Source organism: Sceloporus occidentalis, unplaced genomic scaffold (genome assembly GCF_023333645.1).
Source record: "Sceloporus occidentalis isolate IW3139 unplaced genomic scaffold, rSceOcc1.0.p SCAF_1, whole genome shotgun sequence".
In the NCBI taxonomy this organism is placed as follows: domain Eukaryota; kingdom Metazoa; phylum Chordata; class Lepidosauria; order Squamata; family Phrynosomatidae; genus Sceloporus; species Sceloporus occidentalis.
Genome location: NW_028316981.1, coordinates 6,520,960 through 6,546,142, shown reverse-complemented (window position 1 = coordinate 6,546,142; position 25,183 = coordinate 6,520,960). Strand labels below are relative to the sequence as shown.

Genomic DNA, 25,183 nt, shown 5'->3' with positions numbered 1-25,183 from the left:
AAATACTTGGCAACCATATCGTGGGATTTTCTTGGCAAGACTTGTCCTGGAAAAGGAGGACATTTGGTCACCCTCCCACAGGATGGCAGAAGTTGACAACAGAGTCACACTAGAGGACCTAGAGATTTCTAGAGAGAACGCATCAATCAAATCTGTGAATAATCAAAGCTGCAAATGTTGAAGGCCAACTGTAGTGATTTGAGCGCTGGACTACAACTCTGGGGATCAGGGTTCGATTCCCCACTTGGCCATGGAAACCCACTGGGTGATCGTGGGCAAGTCACACTCTCAGCCCCAGAAAACCACATGACAGGTTTGCCTTAAGGTCACCATAAGGTGAAAATACCTTGAAGGCACACAACAACAAACCCTGCATCTGTGTAGTCTTTTCCCCCCACATTTTGAGACTAGGTGATTGAAAACATTTGGGAATGTTTAATTCAACAGGGGCAAAGACATGTCGATCCCATTGCAGGTATTTGATTCAATCAAAAAGCCACAGCCCCGAGTTTGTAAGACCTGAGCAGGGCAGTTGATGGCTGGTGCCTATGGAGATCTCCCATTCATAGGGTTGCTGTAAGTTGACTTGATGGCACATAAGAGATGTATGATTGAATGTTATAAGCATTAATGATTATTTAAAAAGCTCTGTGTGTTGTCAAAAGAGAAGATGTTCACGTCAAAATTCCAAATATGGGGCTTCCAAAAAACACAAAATAGGGGCCCACCATATTTTGTCAGGAAATCGTTTTTAAAAGGGATAGAAAAAGGCACAGTGGTTAAGACTCATGGAATTAGAAACAGGAAAATGGAAGAAGGCTGTCCGAGATATTCCTGTCTCAAAGGAGCAGAGATTACAAAGAGACAAGACACCATGGACTGTCAAAAACTATCTTTAGTGCAATTAAAATGGTGGCTATACAATCTACACTTTAAAATAACAGTCAGGAAGCCCTAGGAACATTTCAGCTAGTTAGTCAAATGTCACAAAATAGGCAAGAGATTAGAAACAGAAACCAAGGGGATACTCATCTTAAAAATATTAGTCTTGGGTAGAATGGGCAGTGACAAAACATCAATAATGCAGAAATTCAGAAATAAAAAAGGATTTTTTGGGATTTGAGGGTTGACCAAACCCTCAAATCAGTTGATCAAACTAGAGAAAAACAAGTATTCCTTCAGAGAATGAGCCCCCTTTCGTACAAAAAGGCAGATATAAATACTGTATGACCATCATCCCTGGAGGTGGGGTTAGAAATCCCATTGTTCAGAAAATAAGGACAGTCTCCCTGAGATCTCTGAAACACAGGGTCTGAAATTCAAGGGCTCATGCCTATGAGAATACACACACTGAATCAGAAGGATTTATGTACATGTTGACTAACTGTGTTTTCTAGCTGTTTACTGTATCTGGATGTGAGGTTGACATTTTTGGATCTCTCTTTTCATCCTTCTCTTGTTCTTTTCTCAGTCAAAGTACTAAAGTGAATCTAGCATGTACCACACACTTATACCTTACCAGTCATTGTTCTCTGCCATTCCAGCCCATGAGCTCCATCTCTCAGGCATGCTCTCTTGCCTCTCTCTTAGAATCACAGAATCTTAAGAGTTGGAAGGAGTCATAAAAGCCATCAAGTTACCCCTGCCATACAGGAATAGTGGTCCCTTGGTATTTGCTGGGGTTTGGTTCCAGGCCCCACATGGATACCCAAATCTACGGATGTTCATCCTGTTATATACAACAGAGTAATAAAATGTTGTCCCTTATCTAAAATGCCAAAATCAAGGTTTGCTTTTTGGATTAATCCCCCCCCCCCCCCGAGTCATGGATGGTTGAATCTGTGGATGAAGAGGGACGACTGTACACAGCTAAAGAGCTCCTGGAAGAGGCCCATCCAACCTGTTTAAAAGGTAGAGTCAACCATCCTCCAAGGCAGTCTATTCCACTCTCAGAACAGGTTTTCTAGCAGCTGTACATTACTTCCTAATGTTTAGGTGGATGTACTTCCTAATGTTAAATGGAATATTTCTCATTTGCGATTTCAGTCCAGTGCTCTCTCCTGTTTTCTTCAGTTCTGCAATCCTTACTGGGCACTAACTATTTAATCCATTGCTAAAGGGCTTGCCACTCTGAAAACATTTCAAGTGCATTGCACAGTGAGCAGGTTGTCTGTCATCTGGCTGTTTTCTTCCCTCTACATTGCAGGCAATAGTTCACTCTCTCACTGTTGTTTTTTTTATTTTAAAAACATCCAACCTCAGAACAAACAAAGGTGAGGATATGGGAATATAGGAGAATTATGGGACACAAGCAACATAAAAGAATGAGAAATTTAGTCAGTTCATAATGGAAGAACAAGGCTAATCAAGGCTTTGGCTTGGAGATCAGTGTATGAAGGCCAAGTTTCAGAAGATAGAAGGATGCAACCAGAAAAAGAGAAAGGGATCTAGTACTTTGTCTACAAAATAAAAGATATCTATCCTTGAAAACAAAGGAGACATGTCTCCTCATACACAAAGCCTTGAGGGACTCTTGTCTGAGTATACCACAGGTGTAAAAGGGCATTTTCAAATGTTGATGACAATTTTAGAACAAATGGAATACAAATAAATTACAAACCAAAAAGAAGACATCACAGAGCATGGCTGTATCACATGAACCAGTGAAGCATTCAGCAATGAACTGAACCAACCACATTCTTCCCCCAAATATGTGTAAAATATATATATTTAAAAATAGGTCTATACTGGAGGCAGTCCATGTGGACATTACACTGGTTTCCTATTCATTAATAGTTTCTCGTATGTTTATTTCATAATAATAACAACCACCACTTGTAATGGAGTTTACTACTGAGCTCTGACTGAAGCTCTTCTCAGACTCCAGGCATTTCTATGATTACTCTTGGTGTATGTGTCATTTGGTGTGTTTTCAGGACTGATTTGTGAGTAAAGCCCTTTCCACACTCCGGGCAAGTATATGGTCTCTCTCCAGTGTGATTCATTTGATGTGTAGTGAGGCCTCTCTTATCAATGAAGCCTTTCCCACACTCCAGGCACTGATATGGTTTCTCTCCAGTATGAATACGCTGGTGTCTATCTAGGTGTGATCTCCAGTGGAAGGATTTTCCACACTCCAGGCATTTATGAGGTTTTTCTAATGTATGAACAACCTGGTGTGTTTTGAATGATTTGTAACTGAAGCTTTTCCCACACTCCAGACACTGATACGGTTTCTCTCCCATGTGATTCATCTGATGTGCTTTGAGGTATCTCCTCTGATTAAAGCATTTTCCACATTCCAAGCATGTATATGGTTTCTCTCCTGTATGAATAAGCTGGTGTCTGTTGAGGTGTGGTCTTGAATGGAAGCTTTTTCCACACTCCAGGCATTTATAAGGTTTCTCTAATGTGTGGACAACCTTATGTGTTTTGAAAGATGATTTGTAACTGAAGCTCATCCCACATTCCAAGCATTTATAGGGCTTCTCTCCTTTATGATTCATTTCATACTCAGTAAGGATTGCCTTCGCAGTCAAGGTTCTTCCTGTTTCCTGGCATGTATATACCTTCTCTCCTGTCTCCATTCTTTCATTGTTAGGAAGGTGCATGTTCCACTTGAAGCTCTCTCCCCGCTGATTTGGGTTTTCTTCTGTGTTGTCTGTGATGTGAACGTTAAGGCCAGAAGTCCAAAAGAAGCCATCCCCAGAGATAAGACACTTACTGTTGTCTTTGCTTTTGTCTGTTCCTTCTTGGATTGGAATTTCCCAGACGTCAGCACCACAAAAAGTAGGCAATTGGTTCCTCTTCTGTTCATCTTTTATTTCTGTTCCTGTGTTCCTCTCTTCCTCCTCTGTATATTTGGCCCTTTCCAATTGTGCTCTGCATGGTGCTTCTCCATCCTCAGTCTCCCACCTATTATGATCTGTCAAGAAAGGAGGGATGCACAAAATGAACAAACAAGCACAATTAATTCTTCTTGTAGATGACATTAAAAAAGGAAAGGACCTAATGAAAAAGAAACAGAAGAGAGAATGAAGCATCAGATAGGAAAGAGAGGAAGGAAATTGCACCAGCTGAGGGTGGGAAAGTTGTGCCCTCCGTATATTGTTGGATGATGCCACCCCCAGCAACCCTTGTCAGGAAAGCCAATAGTAAGTGGTGATAGTAGTTCCAGTCCAAAAACATATAGAAGGCAAGAATTTTCCCTTTTCTACAGTAAATGGCATATTTGTTGTTTTGCACCTTCAAGTCATTTCTGACTTATGTCAACCCCTATGATGAATCTATCATGGGGTTTTCTTGGCAGGTTTCTTCAGAGGAGGTTTGCCATTACCTTCCCCTGGGGCTGAGAAAGAGTGACTTGCCCAAAGTCACACAGTGTTTGGTCGAGTCAGGATTCAAACCATGGTCTCCCAGAGTACCAACAGGAATTTATGGAATGCCAGTATTGGGTTAACTCTTGCATTAAGACCTGGAAACAGGAGCTCCATTTTTTATGTTACTATTTTATTTTTAAACTTATGATCAGCAAAATTTCTATGAACAATTTAGAACAGGGGTAGGCAACCTTTTTGAGCCGGGGACCAGGTTGCTGTCCCTCAGACAACTGAGCCAAAGCCAAAAAATAAATAATTAAATAATTAAATAATATAGGACAACATTTTCAAATGTAGGACATGCGAAAAAAATTGATGATTTTTAAAAAATGTTAATATAAATGCATGTTTCTTAGGCATGATCAAAATGGAGGACATTTGGGCATTATTCCTAGACAGATGACAGAAAGGTTCACATGGCTATGCATATTGAACATGTCAAGGTGGTCTCACAAGAAGTGATTTGCCCTCGGATTCAACTGTTCTTCTCAGAAGTGTGTACTTGGTCAAGGGACTGTGATTTTTCTTCACTGCGCATGAGTTTGTAAAAATCAAAGCAATTTACATTGGCTGTGAGGCTTGCTGCTATCACTATCATCATCATCACTATAATTGTCCAAGAAAGGCAGATTGTTAGCATTCAAAGCACCATAAATACACAGAAAATGCACTTGTATATATTTAATAATAAAAAAATAATGAAAAATAAAATAAAAAACAAGGCAGGGGTGTATATATTTAATAATAAAATTAATGTAATAAAATAAAAAGCAATAATAAAAATTAATTTAATAAAATAAAAAGCAATAATAAAAATAATGAAATAAAATAAAAAAGCAATAATAAAAATAATGAAATAAAATAAAAAGCAATAATAAAAACAATGAAGTAAAATAAAAAGCAATAATGAAAAATAATGAAGTAAAATAAAAAAGCAATAATGAAAATAATGAAATAAAAAAACAAAAATAAGTATTTTATATTTTTAAAAATTAATTTAAAAAACCCCAAGGCAGACCTGAAATGACTCACCATTCCACTTCCTCCTCCTCCTCCTCCTCCTTATCCTCATCCTCCGTGCAAAGGCTCCTTGGGAAGCTCTGCGTGCGGGTGCGGAAGTGGGGCCTGCGCGTGCACGTGTGCACAAGGAAAGAGGATCCCATCCCCTTTGGCCAGCTGGCCAATGGGGACGAGCTCCTCCATCCTAGCCCCGCGCGCAGGCGGGAAAGCCTTGTTGCAGGCAGCAGCGGCAGCAGCGCTGCCCAGGAGGAGGAAGGCAGCGCTGCCCAGGTGGAGGAGGGCAGCGCTGGGGAGGAGGAGGAGGGCAGCACTGCCCAGGAGGAGGAGGAGGTTGGTTGGCGGCCAGCCGCCCGCATTAGCCTAAGCGGTGGCGGCCTTAATGGCGGCGGCGGCAGGACCAGTCCTGCCGCCTTGCTGGGCCAGATCTGGCCCACGGGCCGGGGGTTGCCAACCCTTGATTTAGAAAAATGGTCTCTTTCTGTGATTTTTGAGTATTTAGGGTTTTAAACATTTTTATTATTATATATTGCCAGTGGGGCCTGGGGCCTGGTGGGTTGAGAGACAATATATTAATATTTTAAATAAACAGATATCCATATTCATAGGCATTATTCTAGTAAATCATGGCTTCCTACCAAAGCTGGAAGAAGACAGCTCAGGGCCCTAAACTACATGGCAAGATTGAAAGCAAAAAAAGTTACAATCAAGAGCCAAAGAGATCCTTACCGACAGAGGCTATCACCTCATAATTCTCCTCCATGACTTCCCTGTGGAGGGCCCTTTGGTCTGGATCCAGCAGGGTCCACTCCTCCTCCGTGAAACACACAAAAACATCCTCAAAAGCCACCTGAAAGAAGAAAACATTTTTCTGCTCATAAATAATGCTTCATCCACTCCTAAGCAAAATCCCAATGTACATTTAAGCTACCCAAGGGAAGGTTCAGACATGTCCAGCTTTTTCAGGCAGCATCTAAAACCAGGATGGGGGATTGTAGAAGATGAGGGGGCCACATTAGCTTTCCAGGAGCCCTTTGATGCCCACACAACTCTACTAAACCTGCACCCATAAAAATAAAATAAAAAATAAATCATTTTTGGGGCCCCAAATGCCTTCTAGGGGATATGGGAGCATGTTTTGCAGGCATTTTGAGGCAAAAATGGGAGTGGATGTGCAAAATTGTTTTGATCCCTGGGGCAGCAGAGAGGCTCCAAACATGGTGGAAATGTCCTCCAAACCCCTAAGAGGTCATTTCAAAGCAAAACAAATTCTTTTGACCCTCTAGGAGACTCTGGGAAGTCACACAAATGATCCTAGGGGGCTGCATGTAGCCCACAGACTGTATTTTGCCCACCCTTATCTAACCCTTGTGGAAGCAAGTAGGGACTTTCTTTGGACAATCCAGGCCTTCCAAGACTTCATAGTAGCAAACATAGGCTGAAGCAGAGGACAAGAGGAAGGTGCTTTCAGAAGAAGTGAAGCACACACTGGACAGTAGAGATCCCCTGCCTATCCCCAATCCAGCTTACCTGATCCAGCTGCACAGAAGCTGTTTCCATTGCATCAAGGAGAGATGAACGACACCCTTCCAGCATTCTTGGTCCATCTCCCATGAGATACCAAAAAACAAAACAAAACAAAAATTAAATTAAAAAAAATCAAAGGAGGATTCATTTCTTAATCTCCTCTCCCCCAGATTTCTAAATTACAGTTGTCCCAAAGTGATTTAGAGTTTATACACACACAATAGGCACTATCACTAGGGATTCTCAAGGGAAGGGAGAGAAAATACTGCAGAATACAGAAGCTAAGAAGGTGGGTCACTAGCAGGGGTGTTTGATGATTTTGGTTATGATTTTAATGAGATAGTGTCTGTCCTGGAGATCTTTGGCATGTGTAACCATGTGCAATGTAGTCAATGCAAATACTTGCAAGGAGTCTACAAACATGGACATCACCAGATGGTCAGTACAAAAATCAGATACACTGTATCATTGGAAACAGAGGATGGAGAAGCTCTGTTCTTGCAGCCCAAACTAGACCATGTGTGTGGTACATATCCAGAATTAGAGTACAGCTGAAGAAGAAAGCAAAGACAATAATCATACCAAAATACGATCTGAACAATATATCAACAGAATGTACACACAATGCAAGAAACAGATTTGTGCTATTAAGCATAATTGGCTGGGAACCAGAAGAACTATGATCAGAAACCAGGAATGTAAACAAGGAGGAATGCAAGAAGACACTTTTGGTGATCAAAAATAAAGAGAAGACATAATGAATAACTGAGGAAATGTTTCGGAAAGCAGAGAAGCAAAACAACGACTAGTGTGCTATGCCACTAAGCCACATCTTTTTCTAGACAAAATTTGGATATCACAAGGGACTGCGATGCTGATCCACAAAAGCATTCCTTCAATGATATTGCAGCCTTCATCTATATTTTATACAGTGATTCTCGTTCATGGTATAAAACCCCACACATCTGACCAAAGAGTCACTATCTCATTAAAATCATAACCAAAATCATCAACACCAACCTAGCAAAGCTGGGTTAATTCCTTACGGGTTTTTTTTTTTTTTTGTTATCTTTTGTTTTTTTATTGTAACCAAAAAGTTCTAAGAAACAGTTTAAGGTCATTTAGCTCAACTTATTGCTAATGTTGTTGTTGTTATGTGCCTCGAAGTCATTTTTTCACTCAGGATGACTCTAAGGCAACATTTTTACTGGCACCTTAAAGACAAATAGATTATGAACTCTTCTAGAAATGAAAATCTCTTTCATTTAAAAAAATAATTAAAGACCAGCATTCAGGGAAAGAGAGCCAACATGGACTATGAACTATGACTTTGGGGACCAGGGTTCAATTCCTTGCTCAGCCATGTAAACCTGCTGTGTAACCTTGGTCAAGTCACACTCTCTCAGCCTTAGACAAAGGCAAAGGCGACCCCCTATGAACAAACCTTGCCAAGAAAATCCCATGACAGGTTTGCCTTAGGCTTGCCATAAGTCAGAAACAACTTAGAGGCACACAATACAGCGCGTCCGCGTTATACGTGGCCGCACTATACGCGGCTTTGAGCACATGCACTCAAGCTGCAGGGAGCACGCAGGGCACAAAGGGCAGCATCTCCCATTCAGATGAATGGGGCATGCGCATGTCACCGCACCGCACATGAGCTCCATTCAAATGAATGGGGCTTGAGCATAGACGAAATTTGCCTTATGCGGGGTGTGTGTGTGTCCGGAACAGATCCCCCCACGTAAGGCAAGGGTCCACTGTAACAACAACAACTTTCAGAGGATAATAAAATCAGATCACTTGTTTTAGGAGAACTTCAAGAGAATTTTTGCTATCATGAATCTTTACCCAGCCTGGTGGCCTCTCCGCTGGCCTCCTGCTTGATCTTTTGACTGATGTCTGATGGGACCTCCTGGGTCTTAAGATCATCAATGTCCTGCTTCTTCTCCTCTGACTGATTCAGCAAAAAACCTTCTGCCATGGCCAATGCCTGGGAACTGGTCTCTGGCTCACATTCCCTGACCCAGCTCTCCATCTCTGGGGGAAGGACAGCCAGGAACTGCTCCAAGATCACCAGGTCCAGGATCTGAGCTTTTGTGTGTACTTCTGGCTTCAGCCACCGGCAACACAGATCACGGAGTTGGCTCCAAACCTCTCGTGGCCTCTCAGCCTCCTGGTAGTGGAGCTGCCTGAAGTGTTGTCGGTGAACCTCTGAGCTGAATGTCTCCTTACCCAGGACATTCTGCACTGTTTTCCCCCAGAATTCCTCACTTCCATCACAACACATGACATCTGGGTCATCTCCTTTTTGAATGCCATATGGGTTTAACTCTTCCATCTTCACTCTGGGCTCAAAAGCAGCCTCCAATACAGCCAAAGGTGATTGTGCCTTCTCCATCAGATTATTTCATGAAGCAAAACCCATCCAACATAGTGAGGAGGCCTGGATTGGAAACAAGGGTCAATGTCAGCAACACTTTCAAAGAAGTCAGAGGCATACCTGTGCTAGTCTGGAAGATCAACATGCAAAGGGATCTTGTAGCACCTTTGGGACTAACTGTGCAAAAGAAGTTGTACGAAAGCTCATGCGACAACTTATTTCGCACAGTCTCAAAGGTGCTACAAGATCCCTGTGCATTCTCTCAAAGAAGGGCTTTTAAATCAACATGTAGGTTGTTTTGCGATGTCCAGAACATCCAGAAACAGGAGATTCAAACCAGCCCCTTCCACTGCTGTCTCCCCCTCCTCTAGCAAAGGTACCTCAGTGATTTCAGTTTTAGTGAATAACTGAGACACGTCTCCCTAATATGAAGACATCCTTATAAAGTACCACTGCTGGCATTTACTATTTATTTCCCCCTCCCTCTCACCTTCTTCTTCTTTTTCCTTTTTAAACTTTCTATTTGGTTCTATTATGGCTGTAAATGTTTTGGCTTGGTTCTTTCCCCTACAAATCCTACAAATTAATAACAACAACAACAACAACAACAACAATGTTGTGTTATTATGTGTCTTCAAGTCATTTCTGATTTGTAGCATCCCTAAGGCTAACTTATTCTGGCGTTTTCTTGGCAAGATTTGTTGAGTGGAGGTTTTGCCATTGCCTTACCCTGAGGCTGAGAGGGAGTGACTTGCCCAAGGTCACCCAGTGGGTTTCATGGCTGAGCTGGGAATTGAACCCTGGTCTCCAGATTTGTAATCCAACACTTAAACCACTACACCACACTGGCAATAATAATAATAATAATAATAATAATAATAATAATATGCACCCCTTACTCATCAATGGTATGAGATGTCTGAGGGACATTTATCAAGGAGTGGATTCTTTTGAAATAGAATATCCATGGAGTCTTATTCCTGTAGCATCGGGATGAATTTTCAGAGGCAATGTGTTGCTATGGACAAAATACTGGACTGGTAACTGGCAGTTCAAGATTAAGGTCTCTACCAAGCCATGGAACTCGCATACAGACCCTCAGCCAGTTAGTATCTTTTACTCTGTGGTACCTTAAAAGGTGGCCCTGGAAATAAAATAGGAAAAAGCATGGATATGCTACTGAACACACTAGAGAAAAGGCATTTTTAAGGATTGATTGATTGATAATTTGGATGGATGGATGGATGGGAAAACTGCTTCCACACTGCAGAAATAAAGCTGTCTGACACCACTTCAACGCCCATGGCTCAATGCTACAGAACTCTGGGATTTGTAATTTGGTGAGGGCACCAGAGCTCTGGCAGGGAATGCTAAATATCTCACCAAACTACAAATCCCAGAATTCCATAGCATTGGATCATGGCAGCTAAAGTGGTGTCAAGCAGTATTATTGCTGCAGTGCGGCAGCAGCCAGATATAGATATAGAATTGCCTGCATCAGATCTCAGATCTCATCCAACCACAGACTTTTAAACCTATTCCCCAGACTTCAACACTAGCTCTAAAGTTTCAGCTCTTTTTCAGTCCTTCTTTCTTTACTAACTTGTTCTGTCTCTATCCTATCTGTGTTGAATGTGAGTGTGAGTGCATGTGCCTTCAAACAGCCTGTCGACATATTGCAACCTATACATTTCCTAGGGTTTTCTTAGGTAAGGAATCCTCAAAGGTGGTTTCGCCAGGTCCTTCCTCTGAAATATAGGACCCTTTTCTCCCCCCCCCCCCTTCCCTTAATACCACCCTGTGAAACAGGTCAGGCCAAAGGCCTCATGGCATGAGAGGAGTTTCATAGTTCATTAGGATCTGGAATCTGGATCTCCCATGTCCCACGCTAGCACTCTAACCAGGCTGCTTTCCAAAACCCTTCCCCAGCTTATCCCCGCTATTGCTTTTGCACTTTGCAGCTTTCCCCACACCCTGATCCACAAGGGTACCATTCCTGAGACATAGGAGTTTATCACATGAAGGAGATCGGGAGTTTATTCCATGAATATCCTGGAAAAATCGTGCAATTGCACAAAACGATTTCACAGAATGTTGCACAAAACCTGCCATTAAAGTGGTCACAAAGAAGCATTAACGTGCATCTTTTTTACTTTCGGGATTTCAGCAACAATGCACTTTATTTGCACAATCGCATGTGATAATCATTTGCGCAATTACTCGCCATTTCCGCTTTATTTGTGAGATGCTTTAAATGCGCCTTAATCTCTCTTTAATGCTGAAATTAGCTCCAATTCCCATGCTCCCCAACCCCAGTGGCCCATGCATGGCCAGGGATGCTGGGAGCTGCAGTCCATGATCAACCTTGAACTATAGCTAGTGGGGAGGCTCTCCAGCTTGCCCTTTGCTAGCTCCTTTACCCAAACCCTTCCTCCCTTTCCTTCTCTTGTCCCTGCCTTGGAGGGCAGGGGGGGGGGGCCTAGCCTCCACTTGGGGAGGGGCTTCCCAAAGTGTCCCCTGGGTTTGGATCCATGGGGAGCTCATTCTTGTTGCTGCATGCCTTCTGGAGGGAGACTCACCCAGTTTCAATGAGAAGGGAAGAGAGGCAGAGCAGAGGGAAGCCACAAAGGGGGCTCTTAGCAAAGGAAGCCCCTCCAGGGACCAAGCCCCAAAGAAGAAGAAGGCTCAAGTGTCAAGAAGGGGATGGGGAACCCCCGGAAGGCACACCCCTTTGCCCCACCCCTCCACTTCCGTCCTCTCTAGGAATGCACCCCTCCGCCTCTTTGTCTGTCCTCTGGAGGACTAAAGGCTTCCTTCAGGCCCCCTTCCTTCCCCCTCCCCAGTTTTTGCATTAAACCACACACTCTCAGCCTCAGGGGAAGGCAATGGCAAAAAAACCCTCTGAAGAAACTTGCCAGTGATAGGGTTGCCATAAGTTGGAAATTACTCTAAGGCACAACAACAACAACAATTTAAGATCTTGTCACTCTGCAAGCATTTAAATGATTTGTACTCTGGGCTAGTTCTTGGATGTGTCCCTTGAGTCAATCATTTCTCTCATTTCAGACAACAATATGATTTTTCACTGTTATTATTTTTAATAAAAAATAAATTTCCAACATACACTGCAAACAAGAATATGGACATGTATGAGAATATGAGGATATGGACATGTATGAGAATATGAGGATATGGACATGTATGAGAATATGAGGATATGGACATGTATGAGAATATGAGGATATGGACATGTATGAGAATATGAGGATATGGACATGTATGAGAGAAATTACAAACTTTCAGCAACCAGAAAGAATGGGAAATGATGTCAGTTCACAATGGCAGTTGTTACACTTATAGATTAGCACAGATATCCAGACAGAGTCACAACAATTACTGATGGAGGTAGGATGCAATTATTAAAATTTACAGTCATCTTAATGAACAACATATGTACAATTAAGTTCTTTCATTACTTACTGCCTTCAAGGAAAGAGTGTTAAGTTATTCTGGCTTCCTTTTCCATTATAGCATTTAAACCTCCACCTCTATAAAAAATCTCTGATCTACCAAAGTATGCCTCCTATTAATACTTCCATTATTTATCAATAATTCTATTGCAATCATAACAAAAATTGTAATACTTCAACAATTTGCTGAATCCTAATTCCTATTATCAATACAGATTTCCTAATATTGTCTATTAAGCTTTTGTCATTGGTTTTGCAATATCTTAAATGTAGGATGCATATTGAAATACAAGGAAACGGTCACATTTTTTTTGGTCTCCTGAATGACAGAAGATGAAATACTTTCAGCACTCTTCCAAACCTCTAAGAAGAGGGCCTTGCAGAACCTCAATTGTCTTTTTAACATTTACACCACTGTTCAGGAAAACATTTGCAAATTTCAGTGAACTTTCTAGAACACATACAGGAGATAACTTGAGGCAACCTCCACAAAAAAGTCATATCAAATGAACCAGTGAAGTGTTTACGCTGAGTTTTTCTTTAAAATATTCTGAAATAAACAAAACAGAAAAAGTTGTTGAATCAGTCTGCAAGTCAAACGTGGAGATTGTGCTTTTGGAAGCTAAGAGTATTTTCTATTTGCATATGGCTTCTGCTCTGCGAATTGTTTTGGTGTCTACCAAGGTTTGATGATCTCTGACTGAAGTTCTTGCACTCCAGGAATTTCCATGAGTATTCTCAATGTATCAATTACTTGGTACATTTTGAGAACTGATTTGTTACCAAAGGTCTTCCCACACTCCAGGTATATCTATAGTCTTTCCTCAGTGTGATTCATCAGATGTACAGTGAAGTTTATCTTCTCCATAAAAACTCTTCTCTACACCAGGCATTGCTATTGTTTCTCTTCTCCAATAATAATTTGGTGTCTTTTGAGTTTTCCTCTCTGATGGAAGCTTTTTCTACACTCTAGTCCTTTAGATGGTTTTCCAAATGCATGACTATCCTGGTGTGTGTTTTGTTTTTTTTACGTTGTTTGGGAAACAAAGGACATCCTACATCCTGGGAATTTATAGTTTTTCTCCCATGTGATTCATTTCATGTGCAGTAAGGTATTTGTTCTCAGTAAAGCCTTTCCCGCCCTCCAGTCATTGATATGGTTTCTCTCTGTGTGGATAATCTGATGTCTCTTGAAGTTTGAAGTCTGACGGAAGCTCTTTGTACACTCAAGTTTCTCTTCTCAGTAAAGCTCTTCAATACATTTATAGTGTTTCTCTTTTCCATTTGATCTTTTCCTGTCTCATGAATTTTCCTCTCCAGTGGATGCTACTTCGACACTCCAGGCATTTATAAGGTTTCTCTCCAGTGTGATTCATCTGATGGTACAGTGAGGCTTCTTTTGTTCTCAAAGCCTTTTTCACAATTGAGCACATTCCTATGGTTTTTCTGCATGAAGAATTAGGCGTCTCTGAAGCTTCTTCCACACTCCAAACAATTATAGGGTTTCTGTAATGTATGAATGACTTGGTGCTGTTGAGATTTATTTATTTATTTATTTATTTTGGGTAACTGAAGGCCAGCTCACACTCAATGCATTTATATGTTTTTTCTCTCATATGATTCATCTGAGGTACATTAAGGGTTGTTTTCAAGGTAAAGTCTTTTCCACACTCCAGGCATTTATAGAGTTTCTTATCTGATGAACAATTAGTTTTTTCTTGTCAAAATAATGTTTCCCATGTAACTGGTTTTTCGCTTCCTTTTGTGTCCATGCCTGTGCTCCAGTCTTTCTCCTTTGTACCTCCAGTTTCTTCCAAGTACATTCTGTATTGTGCTTCTCCATCTTCAGTCTCCCATCCCTCACCACCTGGAAAAAAAGAGAAACAACTGATAAGAGGGCAAGAAAGATGGGAAGCATGTAAGAAGCAGTGAGCTTGTCTTCTGCTGTTCTAGATATTGGAGCAGTGATTCCCAAACTCTGGCCTTCCAGGTGTTATGAACTTCAGCTCCCAGAATCCAAGACCAAGATGCTCTGAGGGTGGTAGATTCTCTCTCTGTGATGGACTTTAAAGAGAAGTTGGATGGGTATCTTTCAGGGATGCTTTAGGTAGGTCTTTCTGCATGCTAGGGGTTAGATCAGTGGTTCCCAAACTCTGCTCCTCCAAGTGTTTTGGACTTCAGCCCCCTGAAGCCTCAGCCATCTTTGTCAATGGTCTGGGATTTGGGAACTAAAGTCCAAAACACCTGGAAGGCCAGAGTTTGGGAATCACTGGATTAGATGGTCCCTGCGGTCCCTTCCAACTCTTAAGATTCTGATTCCATTATTATATGATCATACTAAACATTGTACATGTACAGGGAAGTCTTTCCATGCTCAGACACTTTGTAGGCTGCATTGACAGCAACATCTGAATATTCATTCTCAAGTTTGACACTCAGGCGGACTCCACCCAGGCATTCAGTACTTCATCAGAGAAAAGCAAATTGAGTAATCTTGGCTTTGGAAAGTAACATGCTTGAAGGCATTTCAAGTGGATAATTTCTTAGCAAGTTTGGAGAGACTATTAACAGGTTAGACTATTAACAGGCCAAGTCAATACAGTAGGATTAATTGCATTATATGCAATATTACTTCTTAGTCCCTGTTATTTAGTTTACACAACTATTTTGTCTGCGGAAATAAACTGATTTGTTTTGGGAAGCTTTACAATATGCTTTCTAATTTAAATGCATTAATTGGTTGTTTTGGGGTTTTTTTTGGGGGGGGGGTTGTCATTACCTATAGAAACTTTTTTTAAAAATGAAAATTACAGTAGTCCCACCACATTTGCTGGGGTTAAGGGTGAAGTACCCTTGTGAATGTATAAAAGCTGCAAAAAAACACACACAACACTATTCTTTTTACCTGAGGGAACACCTCTCTAGGAATCTCCATGTCATCCAGTGCAACTCTGTGGTCAAATCTGTGGACGCTGATCATAGAATCATGCTGGAGCACCTACAAATGCCTAAATCAGCGTTTTCTCTAGGAACTTGTAGGTTTTCCAGCACAACTCTATAGTCAAGTTATGGCAGAGTTATGCTGGAGGACCTAGAGATTCCTAGAGAAAACATATTGATGAAAACTGCAAATAATCAAATTTGCAAAAGTCAAAGCTGCAAACGTGGAGGGCCAACTGTATTCTAAAGTGACCAAACTTCTGTCTTCCCTCATGGGAAAATCACCCCTCTCTGGCTGGGAAGGAGGCAAAGAGGGAGGCCATTAGCATAAGAGGGTGGAGGGATTCAAAAGATGAGAAGAAAATGGAGCTCGTGGAGATTGGCTTGCTAAATCCCAGCCATGGCTGAGTCGGGTTTACTGGGGTTGTTTCAAACGAGTTTGTACAGTGAAGCCCAGCTCCTGAGATGCAGCAGGCATAAGGGAACTGTGGCTCCCTACCCTCCCAAGAAACTACCAAGGCTGGAAACTGAGGGTGCAGGACCCTGGATACACAGAAAGATGGCAAAAAAGAGGACACCATTAAAATTGATTTATAATTAATTAAAAAGAGACAGGGAGATCCTTACAGAGAGAGGCCACCAGTTGATAATTCTCCTCCATTACTTCCCTGTGGAAGGCCTTTTGGTCTGGATCCAGCCATGCCCACTCCTCCTCCGTGAAACACACAGTCACATCCTCAAAGGTCACCTGAAAGAAAAAGAAAAAGAAAAATCTGCTCAGAAATACAATCAGGTTTTCTCTACCACTAAACAAAATCCAAGTGCTACCTCAGGATGCTGCCACCCTGAAGGATTAATGCACTTCAATACAGCTTTAGCTGCCATGGGTCCATTCTGTGGAATCCTGGGATTTGTAGTTTGTCATGGCATCAAAACTCTCTTGACAGAGAAGGATAACTACTTTACAAAACTACAAATCCCAGAATTCCATAGCGTGGAGCCATGGCAGTTAAAGTGGCATCAAACTCCATTAATACTGAAGTGCAGTTTGACACTGCTTTAATTGTCATGGTTCCATCTTATAGAATCCTGGGATTTGTCGCTTTTCTGTGGCACCAGATAAAGGTAAAGGTAGTCCCTTAATATGAATATCTAGTAGTAACCGACTGGAGGGGGCAGTACTCAGAAACAGAGATGAGTTGAAGAACCAGCGTTGTCTGAAGATGAATCCAGTGGTCATGTGGCCAGCATGACTACACCAAACGCTTTTACCATCCCACCAAAGTGGTACCTATTTATCTACCTGCGTTTGCATGCTTTCGAACTGCTAGGTTGGCAGATAGTGATGGGAGCTCACCCATCATGCAGCACTTGGGCCTCGAACTGCCAACCTTCTGATCTTCCGATTGTCAGAACTGGTGTCTTAACCACTTGAGCCACAGTATTAAATATCTCAAGACTACAAATCCCAGAATTTCATAGCATTGAGCCACATGGGCGTTAAAGCAGTGTCAAACTGCATTATTTCTGAAATGTAGGTGCAGCCCAAGCATGGGTTTGCACACCCTCCAATATTTCACAGATGAAAACTGGGACACCTACAAACAAGCAACATCAGAATATGGTCAAGATAGCAAAAGGTATTCACAAGGAAGAACAAACAAACTAGGGGGAAGTGGAGTAGGAGAGAGAAACTGGGACATTTTAAAAAGCAGCTGAAAATGTGGGACCACAGAGTTGTGCTGGAGAACCTCGATATTCCTAGAGGAAACACCTCTTTATTATAAAGAAGTGTAGGTCCTTCTGCATTATTCTATGGCCAATGTCTGGCAGATGTTGACCACAGAGTTGAACTGGAGGACTAGAGATTCCTAGAGACATATCCTCTTAGGTAAAAAGAAGTGTTTTTTTATTTGCGGTTTTTCCACATTCACAGGGGTCCTTCACCCCTAACCCCAGCAAATATGGAGGGATCATTGTATTTTGATTGATTTATAATTGAATTATGATTGATTTATGCATATATAATGACTGATTTATGATGGCAATATGATTAATTTATTACCCATTTGATGAGCCCTGGTGGCGCAGTGGTCAAATGCCTGTACTGCAGCCAGTCACAAACCATAAGGTTGCGATTTCAATACCAGCAAAAGGGCTCAAGCTCTATTCAGGCTTGCATCCTTCTGAGGTCGCTAAAATGAGTACTCAGATTGTTGGGGGCAATTAGTTTACACTTTGTAAACTGCTTAGGGAGTGCTTAAGCACACCGATAAGCATATAGAAATGTACTTGCTATTGCTATTTATGCATGCATTGTGATTAATTTATGATGGCGTTTATGACTGCTTTAATGACCCCTGTATAAACATTAAAGTTATGGCTATCTTTTGACCCATTACACAGTGTCTGGCCCCTAATCTGATCCAGCACAACTGCCAGACAAGACAGGATGACTGCAAAACAGGTCTTTTCACAACTGATTGTTTTCACAAGTATGGTCTTCTCACCAGTGCTTACTACAGTTCGATTACTAGGCATATCAAAAGCCATTAGAGTCGCATCTCTGTTACCAATGTTAGGCATATTGATTTCATTCTCTTATCTCTGCTTTATAATAAATTTATGGGGAAAAATTACCTTGTTATCCAACTCTATAGGCAGCTTCTGCAAGATCTTTGGTCTCTGATGACGGCACAATCCATAACGATTCATGAACCGTGAACACCAACCAGCCGATGCTTTAAACTGTGCAATGCCTTCGGTCGCTGAATATTTTTCTTCTTTTGCCATCAGAAGTGCCATTATTCGAATGTTTGAGCGAGTCACGATGTAGCCATTTCTTCTGCATTCTATTACCCAGTCACTCAGATCCTTTTCCATTGCTTTGAAAAGTATAGGGCCGCCACGCTGTGCTTTCTTTGACTTTGGCATTTCTTGTAGTTCAGCCTCCTTTTTTATCCAGTCTCTAACAAGTTTTTCATTAATGCCAAATTCTCTCGCAGCTACACAATTATTGGATCCTTTTGCACGCTCAATAACTTTCAGTTTGAACAACGCTGTGTAAGAAGCTCTCGTTTTCTTTTCAGAACTCATTTTGCACAGGGTAAGATGTTATACTTCTATTTTATACGTATAGCAACCATGGGTATGCTTATCGTAGGAAATATTTATTGAAAGACATTTCATTGACTGTCTTAGTTCCATAAGTAAGGCCTTCCTTCCTGGTGGTGATTAACATCTGGTTTCAAGTAATGGAAGTAATGCATACAGACAAAATAGCTACTGGTGCATCATGACTTGTATTGCAGAAAAATTAATATGTCTTTTTTGCCACCTCGGTAGCTGAATGTGATGGTTCAGACGTGACTGTCAGTCTCCCAAGGTGTTATGTTGTCTTAACAGACTGCCGTTAATTTGACTCCTATGGAACAGCAATAAGATTTACATTTCTATACCGTTTCATAGTGAACTAAACACCCTCTAAGTGGTTTACAATCTGTAAGCCAATTGCCCCCAGCAAGTTGGGTACTCATTTTACCAACCTAGGAAAGGAAGGAAGGCTGAGTCAACCTGGAGCCCTGCAGGATTGAACTCACAATCTTGTGGCTGCAGTAGCAGCTGCATTACCAGGGCTCTATTGGAAACCAGCATTGATAAGTTGACCCTGGTTTTCATGGTTAATTTTTGACTAAAATTTCTCAAGTTACACATGAGCATATATGGTAGGAACATCTGTTGGGAGGGTTTTTCTTTTGAGCCAGCATGGTGCAGTAGTTTAAGTATGGGACTAGGGTTCAAATCCCTGCTCTTTCAGCTCAAGAACATGATCTCCAAACGTCTCTCTCTGTTCAATGACTAGCATGCAAAGATAAAGAGAATTATTACAATGATCATTGCAGAGAAATAAAACAACAACAAAAAAGGAAGAATGAGAGACCTCTTCTACAAGATCCGTGAACATAAAGGGAAATTCAAACCAAGGGTGAAGATGAGCTACCATCAGAAGAAGAGCATATTAATTACATGATGACGACTAAATAAAAAGACAATGGAAGCAATATACAGAAGAGCTGTATAAAAGAGATGAGAGTACTAGTGACACATGGAAAGAAGAATTATATGAAGATGAACCCCACATTTTAGAAAGTAAAGAAAAAGCTGCACTCAAAAAAATTGGAAGAATAAATCACCAGGAACAGAAAATATTCTGACTGAATTGCTACAATCCACACAGACAGAATCAACTCTAGTGCTAACTAAAAGCTTCCAACAAATATGGAAAACAAAACGGTGGCCAACAGATTGGAAACAATCTGTATACCGTCAGCCCTCCGTATCCACGGAAAACCTGCTGCCTAACAGACTCCCTAGCCAAGCTGACAAAGCTGGTCTTGGAGCTGGTGCTGGAGTCTGCCAGGCTTCTGGTCCTGGGGGACCTCAACATCCCCTTCGAGGCTGGCTTGTCAGATCTGACAGGTGCAGCTCGGGAGTTCATGGCTTCCATGACAGCCATGGGCTTGTCCCAATTAGTCTCAGGACCAACACATTGTGCAGGTAATACACTTGATGTGGTCTTTAGTATGGATCAGAGATGTCCATGGGCAGAGGTGATTTGCATCTCTGCTCTGTCATGGATGGACCATTTCTTGGTCAAAGTGGAGCTGAAGGCTATCACCCACATCCCTCTCGGAGGTGGAGGGCCTATTAGAATGGTCCGCCCTCAAAGGCTGATGGAACCGGTTAAGTTCCAGGAAGCCCTAGAAGGTTTATGTTGGGAACTATGGCGATTCTGTTGAAGCCTTGGTTGATACCTGGAATGATGACCTTACCAAGGCCATAGACCAGTGATAGCGAAACATTTACAGTTTGTGTGCCAGGGGCAGGGTTTCTGCCCCCTTTTTCCTGGCGACCAACTGTCCAGAGGGCAGGGAACATCTGTCCCCGAGGAGACACCTCAGGACCAGCAAAGGCTCATGAGGGAGCCCAGGACATGGCACGCAGCCATTCCTGAGCCCCTCTGGCTTTCTTCACCCAGAGCTCTCTGTTGGGAGGGAGCCCAGGAGCCGGCATGCCGCTGTTGCTCCTCCCCATGGGCTTTCCTTGCCCCCAGCTGTCTTTCCAGAGACAGTTGGAGGCTAAAAAGGTCTCTGGGGAGAAGGAACTGGCACACGTGGTTGCTCCTTCTCCCTCCACCCTTTTCCCAGCCTCTAGTTGTCTCCAATAGGCAGCTGAAGGCCAGGAGAGGGCTCAGAGGAGGAGCCAGAGGCACGCGCCTCTGGCTCCTGCCAGTCGCTGGCATCATTTTATGGCTTGCCGCTGTAGGCCCAAAAATGCAGGGAGGAGGAGGAACGGGCACACACGTGCCTGTTCCACCTTCTCCCTCTCGCCCACGCCTAGCGAAATGACGTTGCTTGCCACTTTTGGCATGTGTGCCATAGGTTCAGCATCATGGTGTTAGAATATCAATCAACAAGGCTCATATCAACTTCTCAGAGAGCCTTCACAGCAGCTGCTCCGAAATTGTGGAACAATCATCCGGAAGAGATCTGTCTTATTACCTCCTTGGAGGCATTTAAGAGGGCACTTAAGATGGATCTCTTCTGGTGAGTTTACCCTCCTTTCCTTATGTAAGAGACACCTTCAGACCATTCTATGAATCTACTGCATTACCACTTGACGATGAGTTAGTTTTTAAGATTAATTGTATTTTTATTGATGTATTTTTATATGTATTTTATTACTGATTTATGTGATTTAGTGGACTATAATCCTGCCTCGATCCATCTGGGAGAGGCGAGAAAATATAAATAAACTGTTATTATTATATTATTATATTTATCCATGGATTCAAGCATCCATTGCTTGAAAATATTAATATAGATATATATAGATATATAAATTCCCAAAAGCAAACCTTGCTTTTGCAATTTATATAATGGGCACCATTATCCTATCCATTGTATTTAATGGGACTTGAACATCCATGGATTTTGGTAGCCACAGGGAGTCCTGGAACCAAACCCTAGTGGATGCCAAGGGCCCACTGTACATTCCCATCCATAAAAAAGACACAAAAAGACTGCAGCAACTACAGGACCAATGCATTAATTTCCAACACAAGTAAAGTTATGCTCAAAATTCTGCAGCAGAAACTCCAAGCGAGAAATCTTAGAGATGCAAGTAGGATTCAGGAAAGGAAGAGGCACTAGGGACCACATTGAAAACATACAATGGATAATGGAGCACAACAGGGAATTCTAGAAAGAAATCAATAGATTACAGCAAAACCTTTGACTGCATAGGTCATAAAAAGCTACACAATGTTCTTAAAGCAATGGGAGTGCCACTGCATTTGATGAAAAGCCTGTACTCAGGACAAGAGGTCACTGTTAGAACAGAAACATGGAGAAACAAAATGGATCCCAACTGGCAAAGGGGGTCAAGAAAGGTTGCATCTGATTACCCTATTTGTTCAACTTGTGCGCATAAAATTTCATACGCAGGGCAGGATTAGACATGGAGGAGTGAAGATATGAGGAAGGAACATCAACAATCTAAGACAGGAGTGGGGAACCTACGGCCCTCCAGGAATTGGTTGTACTGCTCCCCTTACAATGGTACTACATGCAACATATATTTATCATAAGGGGAAGAGCTACAACCAAGTCCTCTTAAGCCTAGCTAAAACTTCCCTCGGCTTGGCAGGTGGTGAGCCATGATGGGAATGGTTGTTTGTCAGTTCCCCGTCCCTGATCTATTCAGACACTAATGTAATAGAAAGCATTACAGATTTGAAACAATTACTAAGAAAACATAATTAAAACAAAAAATAATAACCATGGAGGATTTACATAAATTTACCAACCTAGATGGTAAATAATTAATTCAATAGAAATAGAAACAGTTAAAAATTTCCAAACCTTGGACCAGAAATTGCAGTCAAGAGATCACAAGAAGACAAAAACTGAGAAGCGCAGCTATGAAAAAACTAGACAAGAGACTAAAATGTAAGATATATAACTGAACACTAAAGTTGGGATCATCCCAGCCAACTTGGATGACTATGTAGGGATGTGACAGCTGCACAGTGACAAAAAGCAAATAAAAAGAAAATCAACTCATTTGAGATGTGGAGGAGATGCTGGAGGAGAATGGCCAAAAAGACAGACAATTGAGTCCTTGAACAGATCAAACATGAAATCTCCCTGGAAGCCAAGATGATAAAGTTGAGGCTGTTGTACTTTGGCCACATCATGAGAAGGCTCATGAGGAATGACCTAGGGAGGTGGCTATGTTTAGCCTGGAGAAGAGAAGGTTAAGAGATGATAAGACAGCCCTATGTAAATATCATATAAGCAAGCTTGTTTTCTGCTGCTTCAGAGAATAGGCCCTGGAGCAATGGATGCAATCTACAGGGACAGAGATTCCACCTCAACATTAGGACAATAAGAGCTGTTTGACAGTGGAACACACTCCCTTGGAGAGTGGTGGATTCTCCTTCTTTGGAGGTCTTTAAATAGAGGCTGGATGGCCATCTTCATGGGAGTGCTTTGATTGTGTATTCCTGCATGACCCTTGGGGCCTTTCCAGTTCTATAATTCTATGACTCTCTTTTTAAAATTATTATTTTATTTATGTATTATCACTAGAAAAGGCAATGCAGCAATGCTGGAGGGGAGCAGAAAGCAAGGAAGACCACACACCAGAAGGATGGACTCCAGGAGCTCACAGGACTGAGCAGTAGACAGGAGGGGCTAAGTTGGAGATGTCGCATCCACAGGATCCCCATGAATACATAGAGAGATGCATGAAATGGGCAGGATCCCCATGAGTAAAGGTCAACTTGGTTGTTGTGTGCCTTCAAGTCATTTCTGACTTATGACCGTGGGGTTTTCTTGGCAAATTTCTTCAGAGGGGGTTCACCACTGCCATCCCGTGGCTGAGAGAGTGAGACTTGTCCAAGTGGGTTTCCATGGCCCTGGATTCGAACCCTGCTCTCCCAGAGTCATAGGCCAAACCCCAACCCACTACACCATGCTGGACCTCACCTACAACTGCAAGGCAGTTAAGAACAAAAGCTTGGCCTGCCTGTGAGTAACTGAAAGTATATAGTCTTCTGTGGCTGTAGATATGCAGAGCCAGCTCTAATCTTTCTCTGAGTGCCAGGCTATTAGAAGCCACTGAGCAGCTCTTTTCATGACAAAAAGGAGCATCTGCACTCCTCAAAGGTCTTCAGAGTTCACATCTGGCAACCTCTCCATGGCTGGAAATTTAACAGGAAACCCATTTGCCTCCTCAGGATTTTATTTTTTACATTTGTATAAATCAGAAAAGGGGACCATCACCCCCATACTCTTTCCTTCTACTTAACAGTTTTATATGTATTAATTTGCTGAATGTCACTGCATGGTGTAGTGAACATCTAGGGGTAGCCATGTTGGCCATATAGCAAATCTAATAACATGTCATTGGATTTGAATGGTGTAGTGGTAGTTTGAGCCTTGGCCTCAAACTGCAACTCTGGAGACTAGGATTCAAATCCCTGCCCAGCCATGGAAACCCACTGGACAAGCCACACTCTCTCAGCCTCAGAGGAAGGCAAGGGCAAACCTCCTCTAACACTCCTGGCCAAGAAAACCCCATGACAGAGTTGCGTGGTGTAGGGGTTTGAGTTTCAGACTCTGGAGACCGGTGTTTGTGAGGTCGTAAAGAGATCTTGTGGCACATTTGAGGCTCACTGAGAGGAAGAAGTTGGCAGCAGGAGCTTTCGTAGGCTTATGTCTGCTTCCTCAGGTGCCTCTGCAAATGCATCTGAGGACTGAAGTCTAGGCAAGCTCCTGCTGCCAACTTTTTTCTCTCAGTGAGTCTCAAAGGTGCCACAAGATCTTTTTACAATCTGAGTTTACAGACTCACAAGGCTGTATCTTTGGATTCTTCCACTTGTGAGGTAGGTCAGGCTGAAGGAGAAGAGATGATGATGTTGATGATGGTTTATATCCCACCTTCCTCCCAGTACTGGGACTCATGTTGGCCTAATGTCAGCCATAGCATTTCATAGCTCTATAAGGACTCCAGATCTCCTTATCCACCCAATATCCCATGCTGCTTTCTCCCCTTCTTTCTCCCCCTGGCCTGTCTCACCCACCTCCCTTTGCAATCTTGCAGGTGAGCAACACCCAAAATCCATCCAATGGATCCTCCTAAGTCAGGAAGGCAGGGCTTACTCTCCATCTCAGCGATGTGGTGCTTCCCAGCTTGTACACAACATTGCTCCTTAGAGTGAGGTGAGGCATTGCTGGTCTTCCTAGGGCTCCAGCTCCCAGGATGATGGTACAGGATGATGGGAGCTGCAATCCCAAAGCATCTGGTTCTTTAACCCTGATTTATGGATGGTGAGGGATCTTGCCCATCTTCTGCCCCTCTTCCCAGAGACTCCCTTGCTTTCCTCCTCCAGCCCTTGGATG

At 42.3% G+C, this 25,183-nt stretch overlaps 1 protein-coding gene across 1 annotated transcript; it reads right to left on the bottom strand.

The window, feature by feature from the left end:
• Window positions 1-844: 844 nt before the first annotated feature.
• On the bottom strand, window positions 845-12,007 carry LOC149320520 (zinc finger protein 202-like). The gene is made up of 5 exons (XM_089501182.1): window positions 11,886-12,007; window positions 8,775-9,369; window positions 6,927-7,003; window positions 6,126-6,246; window positions 845-3,925 (listed from the first exon to the last, which is right to left on the bottom strand). Exons 2-5 carry the CDS (start codon window positions 9,322-9,324, stop codon window positions 2,877-2,879), a joined length of 1,797 nt encoding a protein of 598 aa, XP_089357308.1. The 5' UTR covers window positions 9,325-9,369; window positions 11,886-12,007; the 3' UTR covers window positions 845-2,876.
• Between the last annotated feature and the right edge of the window lie 13,176 nt (window positions 12,008-25,183).

Bases quoted from the DNA above. Each gene is read 5' to 3' on its own strand.
- LOC149320520 (XM_089501182.1), bottom strand. From the start codon at position 9,324: ATGGAGAAGGCACAATCACCTTTGGCTGTATTGGAGGCTGCTTTTGAG. The intron at 6,247-6,926 runs GTAAGCTGGATT...TTCTTCTTTCAG, and splicing joins CTTCTGTGCAGCTGGATCAG to GTGGCTTTTGAGGATGTTTT. The intron at 3,926-6,125 runs GTAAGGATCTCT...CTTTCTTGACAG, and splicing joins TGAGGTGATAGCCTCTGTCG to ATCATAATAGGTGGGAGACT.